We start from the raw sequence: 18,821 nt of genomic DNA on the forward strand, positions 1-18,821 counted from the left end.
CTGCAAAATGGAGCCTGCAAAGGCGGGAAAGGGGACAAAGGGCCATAAACCTGCAAATGCAATTAACCCTTTCCCTCCCACCCTGATGCCAGTGTATGTGGTTGATGCATACACTGTACAGGTACAAACACCAATAATTGTACCCATATATATTTCTATCACATAGAACACAGTTTTGCCCTGGGGCTGGGGAATAAAAATACATTAATTCCCTCTAAATGTGGGAATAGGATAACCAAGGGACATACCTTTTGGTTATGAAGCAGGGGAACATATGTATTATATGTTCATTCCAGATGGTGGAAGGGGGTGCCTAATGGGGTTGACCCCTTTATTACTCGCGTGGCACCCCTCCCCCGTCACAGGTTGGAAGTAATCCCGCGCCATGACATGGGTATTCCGAGGTATACACCGCGTGATTTGTTAAAATAGTGGCCGCTGCATCTGTGTGTATCAAGGTCAAAAAGAACAAAAAAACAGGCGCTTACCAAAATGTGAAGGATCAGAATAAATAATAAATGATGTTACCAATACATACGGTCTCTCTATAGATAGTGAGAGATGACCTATAAATCCCTTCTGCTTCAACCCCAAAGAGGGACCATCCAAGACCCTTGGTACAATATAGAAAACAGAAAAAAAGGGGGAGCAAGGGATTAAAACAATAAAGCTTGTGGAAAACTGGTCGTGGATCAAGGTCAAAGCGGTTCAATTCTGGGGCAAAATATTTGCACCATATGTTTAAAAAAATAAAAAAAATCACATTATTTTCTTCGCATCTGGGGCAATTTTTGTGTGTGGAATTCTACTACTTTTGCTTTAATACATAGACCCCACTTGTTGTTGTTTTTTACACTGAAAAAATAAATATATGAAAAACAGAATAATACTATATGTTATCCAGCACACACAAGGAATAAACAATAAACATGCAGAATAGTACAAAAGCATTTAATTTCTTAACCTGCCATTTTTAATGAGTTTTAATATAATGAGCATCTTTTGATTTCTATAGCATGTCTTAGCACACCTCCCCAGCAGTGCAACAAAATTGTAAGACTTTCCTGTTTGTGATAATTTGTTGCCAATATTCCCAGCAGTTTGAGCTGTAAACTAACAATAGATAATGTTGCCTTAATATAAGAATACATTGTAAGAAATATATGGGGTGGATAGCCCCAATTAACCAGTGCTACAGAGCTATATATAACCCACAATAATTGAAAAAATAAATATTTCTGACTGCGTTTTAAACCGGATCACTTGGTGTGATAATGCATGCTTGAGGCTATATGCATAAAATCCCTAGATGGCACCAGGTATAGCAGAGATGTGCGGAGTTGTAAGTGGGGAGTCTTTAAACCCCCCTCTTGACCTCTGCAGTCTCCCTGAACTGGATAAACCTGTATGCCTGGGGTGGCTCTCTTTAAGCAGCACTTGTACTCACATATGATGTGGACGCCGGTTCTGTGTGCTCCATGGCTGATGTGGAAAACAGAAGGGTGTACCTGTTCCGGTTGAGGAGAGGTGATTCAGCGGGCACCACGAGGCAGAGAAAAAACGTAGCGGAGGCTGGACTGTGCTGTATGATGTTCCTTTATTGAAGCATAGTTAAAAAGAGGGGGGATACCCAGGTGCAGGGGCATGCCTTATCCCCCCTCTTTTTAACTATGCTTCAATAAAGGAACATCATACAGCACAGTCCAGCCTCCGCTACGTTTTTTCTCTGCCTTGTGGTGCCCGCTGAATCACCTCTCCTCAACCGGAACAGGTACACTCCTTAAGAATACATTGTAGCTGCTGAGTTACACTGACTAAAGGATTGATTGAAACGGAAAGGCAGCCATTTAGTGAATCTTGGGAAGCATGGTTTTTGCTGATCAATCACAGGAGAACGAATCGATCGGAAGTTTAGGCATATATATCTCAAATGGAAATATTACTGTGCGCTCATTTGCATGTTTTAGACAGGTCTGCAACCCTACCTTTCACCATTATCGCTCAGCATACAGTGCTTCCACTACAGCAGGGGATTCTGGGAAATGGCACCTTTCCCAGAATCCCTTGCTGCCGTGGAAGCACTGTATGCTGGGCGATAATGGTGAAAGGCAGGGTTGCAGGCCTGTCTAAAACATATTTTTGATATAGATATATAATATTTTATTAATTTTTTTTATGCAAAAAAAAAGATGCCATTTGGTGCTGACTGCTGCTTTAATTTGAAAAATTTCATAAACTCTAAAAATTTATCTGGTTTTCTTTCTGCACGACTGCACTGAAATATCAGTAGATGTCACTTCTATTACATAAAGAACGTTACTGAAGGAACCAGTAAGGAGTTGAGGCATACTGGCAGTTTGAGGAGATAGCGAAGTACAAGTATTAAAGATCGCAATATGTGATACAAAGTTAGAAAAAAAGAGAGGATTGGGGAGAAGTTTAGTTTATAGGACTACACACTTTACTTCAAGGCTCTGATGGATCGTCCTACCTTTGCAATACTTTCAAAGTAGCACAGTTAGAAATTCCCAAAACTCAGGACATAATAAGGGAGATTTAAAATTTTGTTGAGGCTGATTTTATGCCTTTTAATCTGGTGCTTTTCTATTATTTTTGCTAAAATGCAACAGGGAGCAGAGGTTACTGTGTCCTGTAATTTATTTGCCAATATGAAGACCATAGTGGATATCAGGCCAGGTAGTTTAGTTTATCAATTAATATCCTCTTCGTATGTACATTGAGTGCACACTTTTTGCATATGTACCGAGTATTCCGAAAACCTGGTTTGACAGGTGGTCCATGGGGAGAGGTTTGATAACCACTGCTTTTACCTGGTAATTAATGCAAAACATCTGGTAAGAACATTTTAAGAGCTAATAGATTGAAAACAGTGTATTTTTAAGTAGCTTGTATTGTGTAGTGGAGCATCATATTGGTGTTCTCCAATGTAGTGATAATATTTTGGCTTTGTTCACAGCTGGAGTGTGTTGGCAGTGTGGATAGTGGCATTGTTGCTATGAGTTGGAGCCCTGATCAAGAACTTGTTCTCCTTGTCACAGGTATACGCTTCTTTCCTTTGGATCACCATAGATAGTAAGAACATACATAGCATAGTTAACGCTAATCTTTAGAATAGCATGAAGGACCGAGCACTTCTCTTATAACTACATGAGTGAATTAAAAAGAATAGTGGGCATTTGATGCAAAGAACAAAATCCCTGACTTATATTTTGCTGTTTGTCAAGTGGAAAACAATACTTTTTTGGGGGTGTGAATCATACTGTTAAAGCAGCACAAGTTGCATTTATTTTATTTTGTAGGATCAAAGCATGAAGTTTCCTTAGCTGAAATGATAATTTCAGCTTTGGGGACCCCCTGCTTCCCAAGATACTTGCCTCCCTATGTGGTGCCAGTATCGCCTTCATGTTTTAAATATCCCTTGTCAAGTGGGCCAATAGGAAGCCGCAAGGGATGACGTCATGGCTTCCTATTGGCCCACAAGACACGGGACATTTAAAACCACTATTATGTTGGCCCCAGCAAGCCCCGTTGCAGCTGCTATCTGCAGAGATACCGGCACCCCCTGCGGAGGTATGTATCTCTGGAAGCAGGGTGTTACCGGAGCTGAAACTTAACAGAGATCAGCTCCGGAAACCCCCTGCTTCAATCCTGTAACAAAATACATAAAAATAAACTGTAACTACTTGTGCTGCTATAATGGAAAAGTGGAAGATTTTTTGTAATGTGTTGTTTAAGTGATATTAAACATGTGCTAAAAATGGTTCCAGTGTTTTTTCATTTTTATATTCATAATTGACAAGTGAAAATACAACCTAATTATCTTGAAGAGAGTGTCTGAAAACCAATAATCTGTTCAACTTTTTACATTGTATTTATCTTCCAGTGATTTATTATCGGTAACTCACTGTGGCACATTGGTTGTTTTGAGTTTGTATAAGTTTTTTGTTTTTTTTTCTTAAGGTCAACAAACTCTCATAATGATGACGAAAGATTTTGAGCCAATCACTGAAACACCAATCCACCAAGATGATTTTGGGGAAGGTAATTTGCACCTTTAGAACTATAGTATGTATGTATTTATTTATATAGTGCCATTAATGTACATAGCGCTTCACAGCAGTAATATACGACAATCATAAAGAACAATATCATTTATTTATAAAATATTTTACCAGGAAGTAATACATTGAGAGTTACCTCTCGTTTTCAAGTATGTCCTGGGTTAATAACACATAAAGGGGAAAAGTGCTTCAGACACAAAAGTAACATTTAGGAAAAGGAGTCCCTGCTCTGAAGAGCTTACAATCTAATTTTGTAGGAAGAACGTACTGAGACAGTAGGAGGGCGTTCTGGTAAGTGCGTCTGCAAGGGGCCATGGTTAATGTATGAGATGTTAATTATCAGCCATGGAGCTACTCTCATGCTTCCTTAAGCATGTGTGTTTTGAGGTGGGGCTTAAATGTGGATAGGGAAGGTGCTGATCGGATATTGAGGAGAAGGGAATTCCAGAGGTGTGGGGCAGTCAGTGAGAGAGGTTGAAGACGGGAGAGGGCTTTAGATACAAACTGCGTAGAGAGAATACATCCTTGAACAGAACGCAAGAGCCGGAATTGTGTACTATAGTTCTACATCTACTGGGTGATTGCCGGCTAAGCTGTCTTGCTTCCTCAATGTTATGTCCGTCTTACAACACTTTAACAAGTAAACAGTGTAAAACACGTTGAGAGAGGCAAAACTGGAAACTGGTTTGATGTAATTGGTACAATATTCGGGGGGAAAAATATTTCACTAACAAGTTATATTCAAACCATGAGGTTCTATCAATGTTTGTTTTTTTTTTTAGGTATAGGACATAACTTAATGTATTATTGTTATCTTGAATTACTTTTACATATTAATATAGTAGATAAGTGTAGCCGAGTGCTTTCACTTTATTGAAATGCCACTCTGTTTCTAAGGTGAGCCTGCATCTTAAAGGACAGTCCTTCTGGCAAAGTACATCTGTATGGTATTGGAATGAGTGAGTTAAACATTACAAGGTTTAACAGCTCCTGACTATAGAAGTGGCACTGAGGATTACAAAGTGAACAGCACTTGTACATTATGGCATCTTTGGGTCATCTAGGATCCTATAAAAGCAGTGGTTCCCAACTTCAGTCCTCAAGTACCGCCAGCAGGTCAGGTTTTAAGGATATCTCTTCAGCACAGGTGGCTGTCATTTTGATTGTGCCACCTGTGCTGAGGCAGGGAGAATCCTTAAAACCTGACCTGTTGGGGGTACTTGAGGACTGAAGTTGGGAACCACTGCTATAAAGGATTTAGAAACAAACTACAAATTCAAATAAATGTTAATGTTTGTCATTGTTTAAATAGGAAAATTTATCACAGTCGGGTGGGGGAAAAAAGAGACCCAGTTCCATGGGTCTGAGGGAAAAGCAGCTCGACTGAAATCAGCGGTAATGTATAACCCATCACCAAACTAAAACATTAATTTACATAAAAGTACCTATGTGTACCTATATACATTTATAGATCTAAAATAATATAGTAACAATTTAGTTGTCTGTCTGTAAACAGTTGCAATACAAGGATGTAGTTTTCCTGTGTGCATACATTTACCATGTCTGTATCTGGCAATCCGTAGGTACATATTCAAATATTTCTATCACGGCATCAGTGGTGGCTTTGATCCAAAATAAGCTGCTTCCGGTAGCTTCTTTAGAGCAATCGAGCAACAAAATGGTACACTTTTTATGCATATCCAAATGTCCGTGATATTTAAAAATACTATCAAATATAATACACAAACATTCTTGTGTAGATACAATCCACATAAAACACTAAACAATATGCTAAAGCAATGATGTTTCATATTGACACTTCAAGTAAAAAAAAAGTCAATATATGATGTCGGTTTTTTTTCTTTCTACAAGTTGGTAAAATATTGGTACTGTATGCATGCTAATTTTCTTCACTGATACCAGAGCTGGAGGAAATCAGATGGCTTTATTTGTACTGTATTTAATTCTGGAATCAGGGCAGAGAAGTCTGCCGCCTCCCCTTCAGAGTTATTCAGGGCAGCTACCTGGGCTAATATTCACACTTTTATTCAATACTACAAGCTTAACATTGAGGCCTCTGCAGACACGGCCTTTGGCCAAAAGTTTATCCGGGTAGTAATTTAAACAGAAACACTGAAGAGCTATCGGAGGTGAGAGAGGACCTTTTTGTATTCTGTCCGGCCAATTAGAAAACATGTGTTCTGTCAAGGGAGAAGGATGATTATAACCTAGTATTGTGTGAGGCCACTGGGACAAAGCGGAAAAGGAAATCACTGCAAGAACATGTTTTTTTTTTTTTTTTTTTTATGGGAAGAAAGTTATACAAAATAGGCAATATAACCATTTAGCACACACATTATTTATTATAGTTGTTGGAAGTAAAGGGAGACTCATTGAGAAAGGAGTAGGGCATACCATTTTTTTAAACTAGTTTTACTGCCATCATTAGACAGAGAGAATCACAAAAGGTCAAACATGGATCACCGTTTAACAGTTTACAAACAATCTGATCACCAATTATACTATGTGAAGATTGTAAAACACCCTGAAGGACTTAAACACTAAAGTCCTTAAATGTTCTAAAAAAAATAAAAATACTTACTGTACTGGATTTGTTCAAATATGGTGTTAGTAGCCCATTAACTGAAATACAAAATTCTCCAGTGATTTTTAAAGTTGTGGTGATTTGGATTAGGTTTATTGTGATCCATTTCTGAAATGTCTTGAACTACCCTCTTTCTAGGCATCCCAACCGGCTTCGCTCTGGGATGATCACCGACCTCGAGTCACTTGGCAAGGGGATGGACAGTTGTTTGCTGTTACTACCATTTGCCTGGAGACAGGTAAGGGGTATTTTCCATGGGTAGAATGTCAACAGCTACCATACAGTAAGTCTAGGATGGTGAACTCGCTGGGTTTTTATCTTGGCTAGAACAAAAATACAAAGGATAGTTATCACAGCAATTCAAAGTAATATTTAGGTTATTACCTTATTAGAAACAAAGGAAGTCATCTATTGGAGGAAAAGTGGACGAGGTAAAATCACTACTCTTTCAACAATGATCACGTGGTCCCACAGTGTCGTGGCAAAGTTGTTACATTATCACTTCTTTGCTTTTGCCTCGATAACTTAGATTTCAATATTTTCAGTGCAATTACATTGTACTTTTAGAAGTTTACTACAGAGATAACCATATTCACTATTGGCGCTACATAAGAAAACTAAGATCGCATTAGTCGAGTAATAATTATAATGACTTGTGCTACTTTCCCTTTGCAATGCTTCTGTGGGACAGTGAGTCAAAATTAGATGCATGACCACACTCCATACAGCACAATTTAACATAATAAAAACAAAGTTAAAACATAATTTTATTCCGAATTACAAGCAACAGTGTAAAAGAAATAACTAAAAATACAACAATATCCCCAACTGAAAGCCTCATTGAAGTAGTCTTTAAAAGAAAAAAAATAGAGTACATCTTCTCCGACTGTCTTCCATGCTCGTGTACACACAATCCATGAACACCTTTCCTGCTAATCTAACACAGATTCTCGTGATCTCATATTCTAGTCTTATACTGTAGTTAAACTATCAATGTTTCTTGTCTTTCATGTTAGCTGTGGCCTCGCTGGTTATAAAGTGAGCCAGTTGGGCACGTATGAGTGAGATAATCGAATACATTCTTGTGTGCACGATTTGTGTATGCTGGTTATCCTCTTTTTTTCAGTAATTGTTTATTAAACTAGGTACAGTAGTGTTGTAAAATGTGTTTAACATCTTAATTCCTACAGTGGTCACACTGGTTACTACATTTTATGTAATAATGTACAGTGCCAGTACAGTAATAGTTCCCCTCCCCCCCCATAAAAATCTCACCAATTCTATTCTTCACTTCAGTTCATCACTCAGAGATATACTGTTTTGCTTCCTCCAAAGTAAACTTCTCTTTACCTGTAGTTCACCCCCTTTTTGCGCTGTCATTAGATGGTCATTACATCAGGTAGATACTGAGTTTCAAGTTCATTTCAGATGGCATAAACTAGTGCCATTAAACTGGCTAGTGATCTCAAAATGCTTACGTTAGTGGCATGGTTTCTTTAACCCTTGCAGTGGGTTACACCATTAAAGGGGTTAAGATTGAGTCTGTTATGCACTACTGCTTTTTAAAGGGGACATTCTGCATGGATTGTGAGGCAACCCGTTGCTCTTTGTGCTAATCCACAGTGGCTCGTAAGGTCAGAGTGTGGAACAGAGAGCTTGCGCTGCAGTCTACCAGTGCACCTGTGGAAGGCTTGGAGCAAGCATTGTCCTGGAAGTGAGTATTAACAAGGCCATGGCAACATCATGTGACCCCCGCTGCATCATTTTACGCCAGGTTACCATGCCGCCGCATTGCCGAAGACCAGGTAGGAGAAGTTAGAGGCCTCGCACGTTTCCCAAGCATTCCATCTAAATGCCTTGGGGGATAGCGTGGGGCCCCTGTAACCGCCGCGCCCCCCAGTTTGCGCGCCCCTACTAATTGATGCTTTTGCCAACTATCCCTTAGACAGTATTGTGATCCAAAAATATATCCTGATCTGTATGATCATAGATAGGGATCTGACATATATGTACAAAAAGTAATTAAAACATTTTGTGACTCGCTTGAATAATGTCTGTATGATCATTCTTTGCAGCTTCATGTTTACCTGTATAATGGGATGAGAATATTCCTGGCGTCCACAATATTATAATTTCCTCTTGTGGATTCGTCTGTATAGTTTATCAACTGCTGCTCTAAATGCCTTAAAAAAATTTTTATAGCCGGTATAGGGTTACGCGCGCACAAACGCACGCTCGCTGAAAAGAAAAAGGTGGCAGTGCACAACCACGATAAAAAATGCATGACATGACTGAAGAGGTTAGAAAAATTGAATATATGATCATGCAACGAACCGGTAAAAAAAACCTCTTGACACGTTTCGCCCCAATGGGTGCTTCATCAAAGAAAGCACCCATCGGTGTGAGACGTGTCAGAAGATTTTTTGACCTGTTTCTTGCATGATAACTATATATAAAAAAGTTCCAATCTCTTCAGTTACGTTCTGTATTTTATTGTGGTTGTGCACTGCCACCTTTATCTTTTAAGCTTGTTTACCTATTCGGCAGGAGCACACTCACCAGGAATGTATCTTGCCACGAAGCTGCAGGAGGTTCCAGTATCGTGAGTTTCAAGCATTTCTTTTGCATTTCCTTTTTCTTCATTCACGAGTGTTTCAAGGGCCAGTGCTGTACATCTGTTTAATTGGGGGTCCATGAGTAGGGGTGGGAGTCGGTGGACTCGCTGCATCTACGGGCTCTCAGACTATCCCTACCCCTCACGCCATGGGATATTATCCTTTGATTGCACACGCATACTGTAGACTCGACTCAAACTAATTACATTGAATATATCTCATACTTCCCGCGGACATCAGGATTCTGTACCTCTTCTTAACATCATGATAACTGAGCAGATCATGCTTCACAAACTGATGCTTAAAATATGCTGGCTTTTTAGTTCCAAAGATAGATTAAATCGTATACAAATATCACATAGAGCATATTGTGGATGCTAGAAGTCTTCTCATCCCACAATACAGGAAAATATGAAGTTGCAAAGAATGATAATAAAGACTGTATTCATGCGAGTCAAAAAATATTTTAATTACTTTTTTTTACATGTATGACTGATCTCTATTTTTTATTTTTTTTTAAATTAAACATCTTTATGTTGTCATTACTTTTTTATGATGATGCATTACAGAAATTACTTTTTTTTAAATTTCAATTTATTAAAGGGCTACCATTTATTCTCAAACTCTGAACAATGTACAAGGATTTTAGATTGTGATGTTGTTCTGTTTGACATTTCAAGGCCTTCTGGCAGCCTCATTGCTTCCACACAGACCAAAGCTAACAAGCATGATGTCATTTTCTTTGAGAAGAACGGTCTTGTGCATGGAGAGTTTACACTGCCATTTGGAAAAGGTGAAGTTAAGGTAGGTCAGATGTCAACTGCTTGTTTAGTAAGGCAAATGTATTTGGGTTGAACATAATGAATGTAATAGATGATTGCAATGTTGATCCTACAGGCTTTTCCCCAGTACATCCAAGAGCACCTCTGTAAATTTAAAAAGCTGTAAAAATTTCAGTGAATGCCTTTCTTGCTGGTTTTATTTCACTTGCTTCACAGCTCGGATAGAACTTGTCAACAGATTTGGCACAGATTTGCTTTATTTCTCTGTTTTATTTATTAATATATATCTATATCATGTGAGGAAAGTGAAGCGCAAACTATTGATAAGCATGTAAATACTGGTGCTACAAACATGCACAGAGGCATAAGGCCTCGGGCATGGTCAGCTTATGCCTGTGCTGAGGCGCGCTCTCACTTACCCGTGAGCCCCTGCAGCCGCAATTAGAGTGGCTTTAGTAGGGGCTCGCTTACGCTTCCGCAAGCGTGCGGAAGCGTAGGTCTTATCCAAATGTTAGATTTTGCGCTCATGGGAGCGCAGGGCCGGTCACGTGAGCGGTTCGCCCAATGAGGGCGAACCAGCTCCGTGACGTCACTGGCCCGCCCTTGGACAGCACACTAACCAAGGCCAGGGAAAGCACCCGCTTTCCCTCAGCGCGCCTCCGCACGGGCTGAGTCACCATGGACTCAGCCTAACATGGCAGATCTTGGGAAATACACATAGATTCTGGATTTAATGAATTTGTTAAAGTATACAATAAAGTTAAAAATATTTTAAGTACTAAGCGCTCAGTGGCAGTGTATGCGTTTTGAGGCTAACATTGTGTATAACATTCGTCATTATTTGTTATACAGGTCACAATTTTTATTGATGTATGATTCTACTAAATCCCTTTCTTCTTCATCCCTCCATGTCAATGCATGACACTGGGGTAAGTGCCTCCCCGCAGGAGGACACCTGACACTTGATTGGAATATGAACTCTCCTTCTCTCTGTCCTACCCAGCTGTCGATCTGCACATTTGCTATGCCACATGGTTACTGTTCAGATGCTGTGGGGTGAGAGCATTACAAAAAACGACAGAGACAGAGCACTGCAAGAAGAAAAAACTAGAGGCAAAGTAAAAAAAAATGAACAAAGTTTGAGGCACGATTGCCTAAAACAGATGGGAAAAGCGTTAAGAGTTTTCTATTTTTAATATTTTTTAGGCAATCATGCCTCAATAAACATTGTTAATTTTTGTTACTTTGCCTCCAGTTCTTTCTTCTTGCAGTGCTCCTTCTCTGTCGTTTTTGTAATTCTAACTGTTTCAAGAAGGTAGCACGCCTTGATGTTGAGATGCATTTACCTGCAGTGACGGGTCCTTGACTACTCTTATGTATGCTTTACTACATTATTGACTGCTAATGATTTGCTGCAATTTATCAGGATTGGACATTGTCATACGTACTATATACCTGGTTGGGGTTAATTCAGGGATCAGGTTTACTGGTGGGGCCACGCTCTGGGGCTGCCGGCATTCCCGTTGACCTGTTTGTCCCCTCACTCCTTGGATTAATTAGAGGATTATCGACCTCCTGCAGGCGGAAGCCTCAGTTTGTTTCACGGATTCTCGCCATCGTTTTCCTTTAAGGGTACATAGTTGTCTGTCCTGTTTTATTTATCCTATTCCAGGCTTTTTGTAGCACCATCTTTGGAGGACTTTTCTCTTGCTCCACTAGAGAGCAAAAGGTTTGCAGTCAGGTGTCGGGAATTCTGTATATCCCCAAACAGTAGTGCGTTATTTGTTCGTATACTATATGATATCTAGGGCACATACAGACAGGTATAACAGCATACAAATGCACAACATGAATTGGGGAGACAGGGACTAAAAGATTATAATAGCAGCAACTAATGATTGCCTTCACAGGCACACTTTGTATGCGCATAAATAGCAGTCTCTCTCCAGTAGGAATGGTGTCTCTCTGCCCTCCGGTTTTTGATCTGTAGTGTTATGGTCAGCTGTTCTCTTGCACACAGTGTGAGCCCTCGCTGTGTTCCACGGGGGATTTGCGTTCCCGACCTCGGCAACCTTCCCTTCGTGCGCCTGTCAGTACCTCGCTGTATTAGGTCTACTGTGTCTTCTTCCTCTGCCCACTTTCCTACAACCCTGTGGCAACGTCCCTTACCGTTATTGGTATCCCTGGGCTTCCTCTATGCTTGAGGGGGAAGCGTGTGGATAGGGGTGATGGGTGTCTGGATGTGCTGGATCTTCCGGGTTCCTGGCCAGTTGGGATGGTCTCATGTATTTGACTCAGCATTGAGTTACACGTAACATCACTAGAGTAACCCATGCCTTTTTTGTGCGAGCTGACAAACCACTGAGGTATTAGTGGTCTTCTTTTATTGGTCGGCGGTTTAGTATAGGTGGATGGATGTTTGTCGCTATGTATGCTATTCCTCCTGTTGGAAACGTAGAATTTTTAGCTGTTGATGCCTAAAAAAAAGTGTGCTGCCAAACAGGAACCTGTAGCTTGGCCTGCAGTGGGACTTCCCTAAGGCATGCTGGTAAATTGCCCCTTATGCATCAGGAAAACTGCCTTCAGTTAGGATGTCAAAATTTGTTGACTGGTTTCAATCATTTATGGTGGAATCGTTCAAATTAGCCATAGAAGAGGCTTTTAAGTAGTCAGTCAAATGCCCTAGACAAAATCAGAATTTGTAACCATAATCTGGTAGCTATAAGTTTTATTCTGGTGAAGGGAATTATAAAGCATTTTAATATAGATTTAATTGCTAAGATAATGAAATGTTTAGTACTTTCTGGATCAAAGAGGAGAAGGTATTTCCTTTGGACTATTTGTTTTTTGGTGCCAGAAGAAAATCTTCACACCCCTACAAATCCTCCTCACACATTCTTTCTATCCATGCTTCTCCTTTGCTTCTGGGGATATCTCTTCCAATCCACCCACTTCCCTTGGACTCAGTTTGGACTCTGAGTCTCCCCTTAACCTTATATACGGTTGGGGCACCCACAAACCCTATACTGGGTCACCTTGGCACTAGTTGGGGTACCCCCCCTTAACCCAGGGATTCCCTCCGCTACAGGAATACATATTCATCTCTGTGCCTCATTCTCCTTTCTGGGCTGTGCACCATTTATATGGCTAATTTGAAAGGAGAATGAGGCACAGGGATGAATATGTATTCCTGAAAAACACAAAAAATGCTTTTATTACAGACTGTACACTGGAATGGTACAATGTTACTGGGCCCAAGAGCTAACTCTTGGACCCTTATACACAGAGCAGGGATAACCAAAACGGGCTTGACCTTTATTGTATAGCCTGGTTACCCCCTCCTGTCACAAGGGACACTTGGTTAAATTCTTTGGCCAAATTATTTGTTAACTGCAGACCACATCAAGGTGTGCCCCCTTTTTCTTAAAGTCCAAACACCATCTTTGCAAACGTTCTCTCTACTTCTCTAATATTGATCAGGAATACCCCAGATCCGGGGGAATGGTCACTAAACAAGCGAGCCTTCTACCTGATTGCGCAGAGATGGCGGCAGCCGTCAATAGATCTCATGGAATCAGTTTGATATTTCAAGGTACGAGTTTGTTGTTTCAGGCAACATTCACAGATGCCTTTTCCATAGACTGTTACTTTTCATTTGATTATATATATTTCCACCCTTCGACTAATTGAGTGATGAACAAAATAAGTGTACAGTACACAAGGTTGATGTTATTACTATAGCTCCAACATGGCTGAATACGGATATCGGTAGAAGAGCCGTGGGCCAAACCGAAACATCCAGATCTATCGTCCAAGGGGCCTATACGATTTAATGTGAATGTTACATGTAACAGATTGGAGATTGAGAGGAAAATTAAGATGAGTAGAGGTTTTTCCCTTCAAGCAGCAGATACATTAATGAAGGCCAGGAAATCTGTTACATTAAAAATTGACTGTTCTGGAACATGGTTTTTCTCATGGTGCAAGTAAAGGGTTGAAGGCAGAATCGGCATCTATTGTTAATATTCCATATATTTTGCACAATAGTTTCCAAATGTGGTTAAAGCAGTCATAATTAAAGGTCCAGATGATGGCACTGAGAGTCCTTTTTCAGGAAACAATTGCACCAAACCAGCATGTGTAACATTTGATCAATGCTGTGGGAGAGATGGGGTCGTGGGCAGATTTAAATATTGTATTAAAAGCTATGCAAGCATCGACTTTTGAAGCATTAGACTTTTTCAGATGGCTCTTTTAAAAACATTTGTTTAAATCATCTGTTTGGATGTTACTTCAGCCAGGTGAATCGGTGAAATGGAGTGCCTTGTCCTGTGATACCTGGGATTGTATTATACATCAAGACGGTTGTATTAAGAGCCATACCAGAGTTCAGGACTTAAGTGGTATCATCATTTCATCTCAACAAGCAAATATTTGCCCCATCCTTTTGCCCTGGTGAAACAGTCGTTTGCAGTCATTGTATGAGATTGACAATACTATTGGCCTACAAGACCTTAGGGCACAAAGCAACAAAAAGGATTTAAAGCTCATTAAAGTACAACCTTAGCATGAAGCTACAACATAACAAATTTGCAAGTTGATCCTTTATCCACACTTTCACAAGATATTGTAGTTTGGGTATTCAAGCCTCTGCTGGAGCAGCCTCCAGGTGGAAGTTTCTCCAGCCAGCCATTTATTAAAGTGTTTTATTTTTTTCACCCACCCAATTTGTGGGGACTGCTTTGGGACATCCACAGTGTCATGTATTGACATGAATGGACAATTGAGAAAGGAAATTATTGGTAAGAAAAATATTTCTTCTTTCTCCAATTCACTCCATGCCGTGCTCCCTTCCCTTGGGTTCTTGTTTTCTTTTTGGCAGCACGTTTTTCTATTTTTCTTTCTCCCTCCTCTTTCCTATATATTATGTTCTAGTGGAATTTGAGTAGATGTACAACTGACACAGGAAGAGTGAATGGGGAGTTCTTATGACAGTCAAAGTGTCAGGTGATCTGTGTCCTATCTCTAGCAGGGAGGAGCTTAACCCCTTTGTCTGCATGGCCATGGAGTAAATTATTGGTAAGGAATATATTTTTTTCATAACTAGTATTTAAATGGGACTTATATCGGAATGCACATTTAACTCCACATTTGGATGGATGTACAACACCAGTTCAGTAGCAACTTTTTTTGTTTATAAAATGGGTTAACATTATTGTACGGAATAATTTTTGAAGAAACAATCCAGTTTTAGGAGCTCTAGATATTTAATTGAACACAGGAAAAGAAGTGCAGTGATTATCAGAAGAGGCTAGTAAAAGGCTACAGTTTGTCAATGACCAGCACTGATGTTATGGCTGCTGCTGAAAGATATTTATGGATCGTAGGATTAATAGCTACTAAACAAGAATAAGCTAAACACATCTAATCATTTTGTCATGTATTAAAGGTAGAGGGGATGCTTCAGAGAGGTTAAATGAAGAGTCAATAGGGTTCTTTGAACTGCCAACAATCCTAATGCTTTTAGTTTACTAGCCATTAACCATTTAAAATGTTGACAGGCGATCCTGATATGTGCTATATCGTTTAGAACTTGTAACACAGAAGCAAGTTAATATATATATCTTTTGAATAGGTGAATGAGCTGCTTTGGAACTCAGACTCTACAGTGCTAGCAATCTGGCTTCAAGATCTTGAAAAGGATGGCTCTAAACCAAACACTTATGGTAAATGTTGGTCTTAAGAATTTCACTGCCCATTTTTAGGAGCTCTTCCTTATGTTAGGAGGGCCATTGTTAATTTGCGAGTTCCCTGGATAATGATCTTTAAAATATTGCATGTGATTGCAGGTCTCCCATCACTTCTAGCCTCTTCAACATAACCAAAATTGCTGGGGCTCTCCAAAATGATTACTGCTTTCCACCTTTGATGCACTCTGTCATGACAATATAATGAGATATTTAGTATTTTAATCACTGTGGTGCTTCAGGGGTTAATGTGGTTACCATTTGGCTAATATAACAGGTTTTCCCCCACCCTCTGGGAGATTACGCTATTACATGGTGTCATGTGCTGGGTACCTGTTGGTTCACAGAAGCGCTGAGGTTTTGCTGATGGTATTTAGGAAGACAGGACAAGATTTTGGGGTGATAGCTGGTTCTCTCACTGGTGCGGCGCCTCCATCTCTTGCAGGCTCCAGGAGTGCTGGAAGCAATCCCTGCAGGAGAAGTCTCTGATACTCCTCCTGATTGCAGTCTCAGACAGGAGTATATTTTATTAAACAGGAACGGCGTTATTGCCAACAGAATACAGTCTATACTGATTCACTGGTCTCTTCCCTCCTCCGGATGGTTCCTGGAATCAACCCCCAGGCAAGGGCCCAAGGGTCTATCCTAGCTCTTCCTCTACTCCCTGGTGGAGTAGGCGGTATAGTCCCCACTCCCCTAATGGAGGGGATGGAAGGTGGTCAGAGCCCTGAACACACGCTTCCTGGGACAATCTCTCATGGGAGAGACCACTGACTAAATTTGGTGGTGCAGACCCTTAAGTACACAGGAGGAGGGTCCAAGGTCTGAGCCCAAGATTGGGCAGAACACAGTCTGTAGTCCCGCCCCACCTGTCACTCAACCTCCTGGGTCTGTGCAGATCTTCAGAGTGCTTAATTGGGGGGGTGGGTGTTTATCGCTGATGGCTCACTAAAAGTGACATGTTCGTTTAAAGGCTATAAACAATAGCCAGATACCAGGCTGTCCGCCTCAAAGAAAACAGTTAAACATTCTTGAATGATCAATTGTGCATCCCCGAGAGAGGTGAGAAACAGGTCACCGCTTAGTTGGGGGACTTTATTAAAATGGAGAATATCGTGTGACATCATCTATTCTGCATAATAACAAGTACATATACAGCATTGTGGCAATAAGATAAATCAAATAATCCCACACACTACATGGGTAAGTGGTGCCAAGGACAGATAACTGTTTCTCCTGCGAAAATAGACACCGTGCTGTCACATTTTATGTGTGGAGAGCACGAACACAGCCATGAAGATGGCATTTGTCTAAGTACAGCTGGACCCCGTTATAACGCGGTCCTTGGGGTCCACAACCCCAAGACCGCGTTACAACCGGGGTCGCGTTAAAATTTCACCGGCATCAGCTCTCGAGCCTCCTCATTACAGATTTAATTCTCCTCCATTTTGCCGCTTTACCAGTGCTCATATCTCTCTGCTCTGCTCATCTCTCTGCTCTCTTGCCGTCGCGTGCCATTGTTTTTTTTCAAACATTCAATTCAATGCTTTATTGACTACGAGACACAGACACAATTAAACAGTAATACATTTTGTACAAAACATATGCAGGGATTGAACTCGGGACCTTCTGATACCAATGCCTTGCTTCTTACCTCTACACATGTTCAATCTTAAGTCTATTTAAACTTAAATCTTAAGTCTATTTGTAGATGACTATGACATCACACAGCTTCTGTGGTGTAGTGGTAGAACTCTTAACCAACATATGAAAGGGTCCTGGGTTCAATTCCTGTATGATATGATATGGTATAATATAATTACATTTTTTAATAAATTATTATTTTAATTATATTGTATAATTTATAAATAATATATAATTGTTATTATTCTTTATTATTCTTTATTAAGTAATGATTATGTATTAATAATTATGATTAACAATTAATAATTTTTACTAATTAAGTATTACTAATACCTAATAATTATTAATACCCAATTAGTAATAATAATTATTAATACTTAATTATTATTGGGGAAGAAGTTGTAGTCCCGAGAAGCCAGGTAAGGAAGCTCAAAAACCCGGGAACCAGTTAGAATGCTGATTAACATTTAGGATTTATTCTTGTAAAGGAGTCAAAAACATCATCAACAGATAAGTAGCAATCCTTTTACGCGTTTCGCGCTACTAAGGCGTTTTATCAAACACGAAACGCATAAGAGGATTCTGTTGATGTTGTTTTTGACTCCTTTACAAGAATAAATCCAAAGTTTTTATATGCATTCTAACTGGCTCCCGGGTTTTTGAGCTGTGCTCTTCATTACCTGGCTGCTTGGCTTCACGGGACTACAACTTCTTTCCATATCAACATGGAATTGCATGCTTTCTTCAGGGACTTTTGATCATTCCTACAGTGCTGTGAGTAACCATTTCCTTCATATATGACCACTGTACATGGTGGAGGCTATCTACAATATTAGCCACAGGAGAGAGTGAAGTGGGGAGGGTCCACTTGATCCTATCGTTCACCTGCCACTCGCGTCAACTCCCTTATCCTCATAGGTGTTATGTTTCTTCCCCGATTGAACTACTAAGAGAGTTGCAAGGGGTTTCATTCATTCCACTCATACATGACACTCACTTAAAAGCACTATAAATATGGTATTGATCTAGCCATGCTTCATATAACCAAGATGTTAAAGTACACTTGGAATTTATATATTATTTTGTTGATGCAGGTTTTTGTAGCACTAGTTTGAGACAGATTGTCTCATTTTCCCTTTAAGTATTGGGGAAATAAAGTTGAGTGTTTAATATTTTGAGCCAAAGGTTTTAAACATCTTTTTTAGAGCAGGGTTTTTTCTAAGTCATAAAACCGTCAACCTAGCAGCTAATTTGCGACAGGAGCGTGGACTTGTGTTTAAATGGGAGAAAAATGGTATATAGGTCTTGCCTGGAGTTATGAAATCGGAATTCAAGAGGTTGAAAAA

General features: G+C 40.0%; 1 protein-coding gene across 4 annotated transcripts in view; it reads left to right on the forward strand.

Annotated features, from left to right (window-relative positions):
• The window catches only part of ELP1 (elongator acetyltransferase complex subunit 1), a 132,398-nt gene that overhangs the window by 12,352 nt on the left and 101,225 nt on the right, over positions 1–18,821 (forward strand). For all 4 annotated transcript variants that reach the window (XM_075604388.1, XM_075604364.1, XM_075604380.1 and 1 more), the window contains 7 exons: positions 2,978–3,059; positions 3,982–4,062; positions 5,395–5,477; positions 6,826–6,925; positions 8,311–8,401; positions 9,983–10,106; positions 15,720–15,810. In XM_075604388.1, the coding sequence (XP_075460503.1) occupies positions 2,978–3,059; positions 3,982–4,062; positions 5,395–5,477; positions 6,826–6,925; positions 8,311–8,401; positions 9,983–10,106; positions 15,720–15,810 (652 nt within the window). The remainder of the gene's footprint in view (positions 1–2,977; positions 3,060–3,981; positions 4,063–5,394; positions 5,478–6,825; positions 6,926–8,310; positions 8,402–9,982; positions 10,107–15,719; positions 15,811–18,821) is intronic.

The sequence above is a fragment of the Ascaphus truei genome, chromosome 1 (assembly GCF_040206685.1).
Source record: "Ascaphus truei isolate aAscTru1 chromosome 1, aAscTru1.hap1, whole genome shotgun sequence".
NCBI lineage: Eukaryota > Metazoa > Chordata > Amphibia > Anura > Ascaphidae > Ascaphus > Ascaphus truei.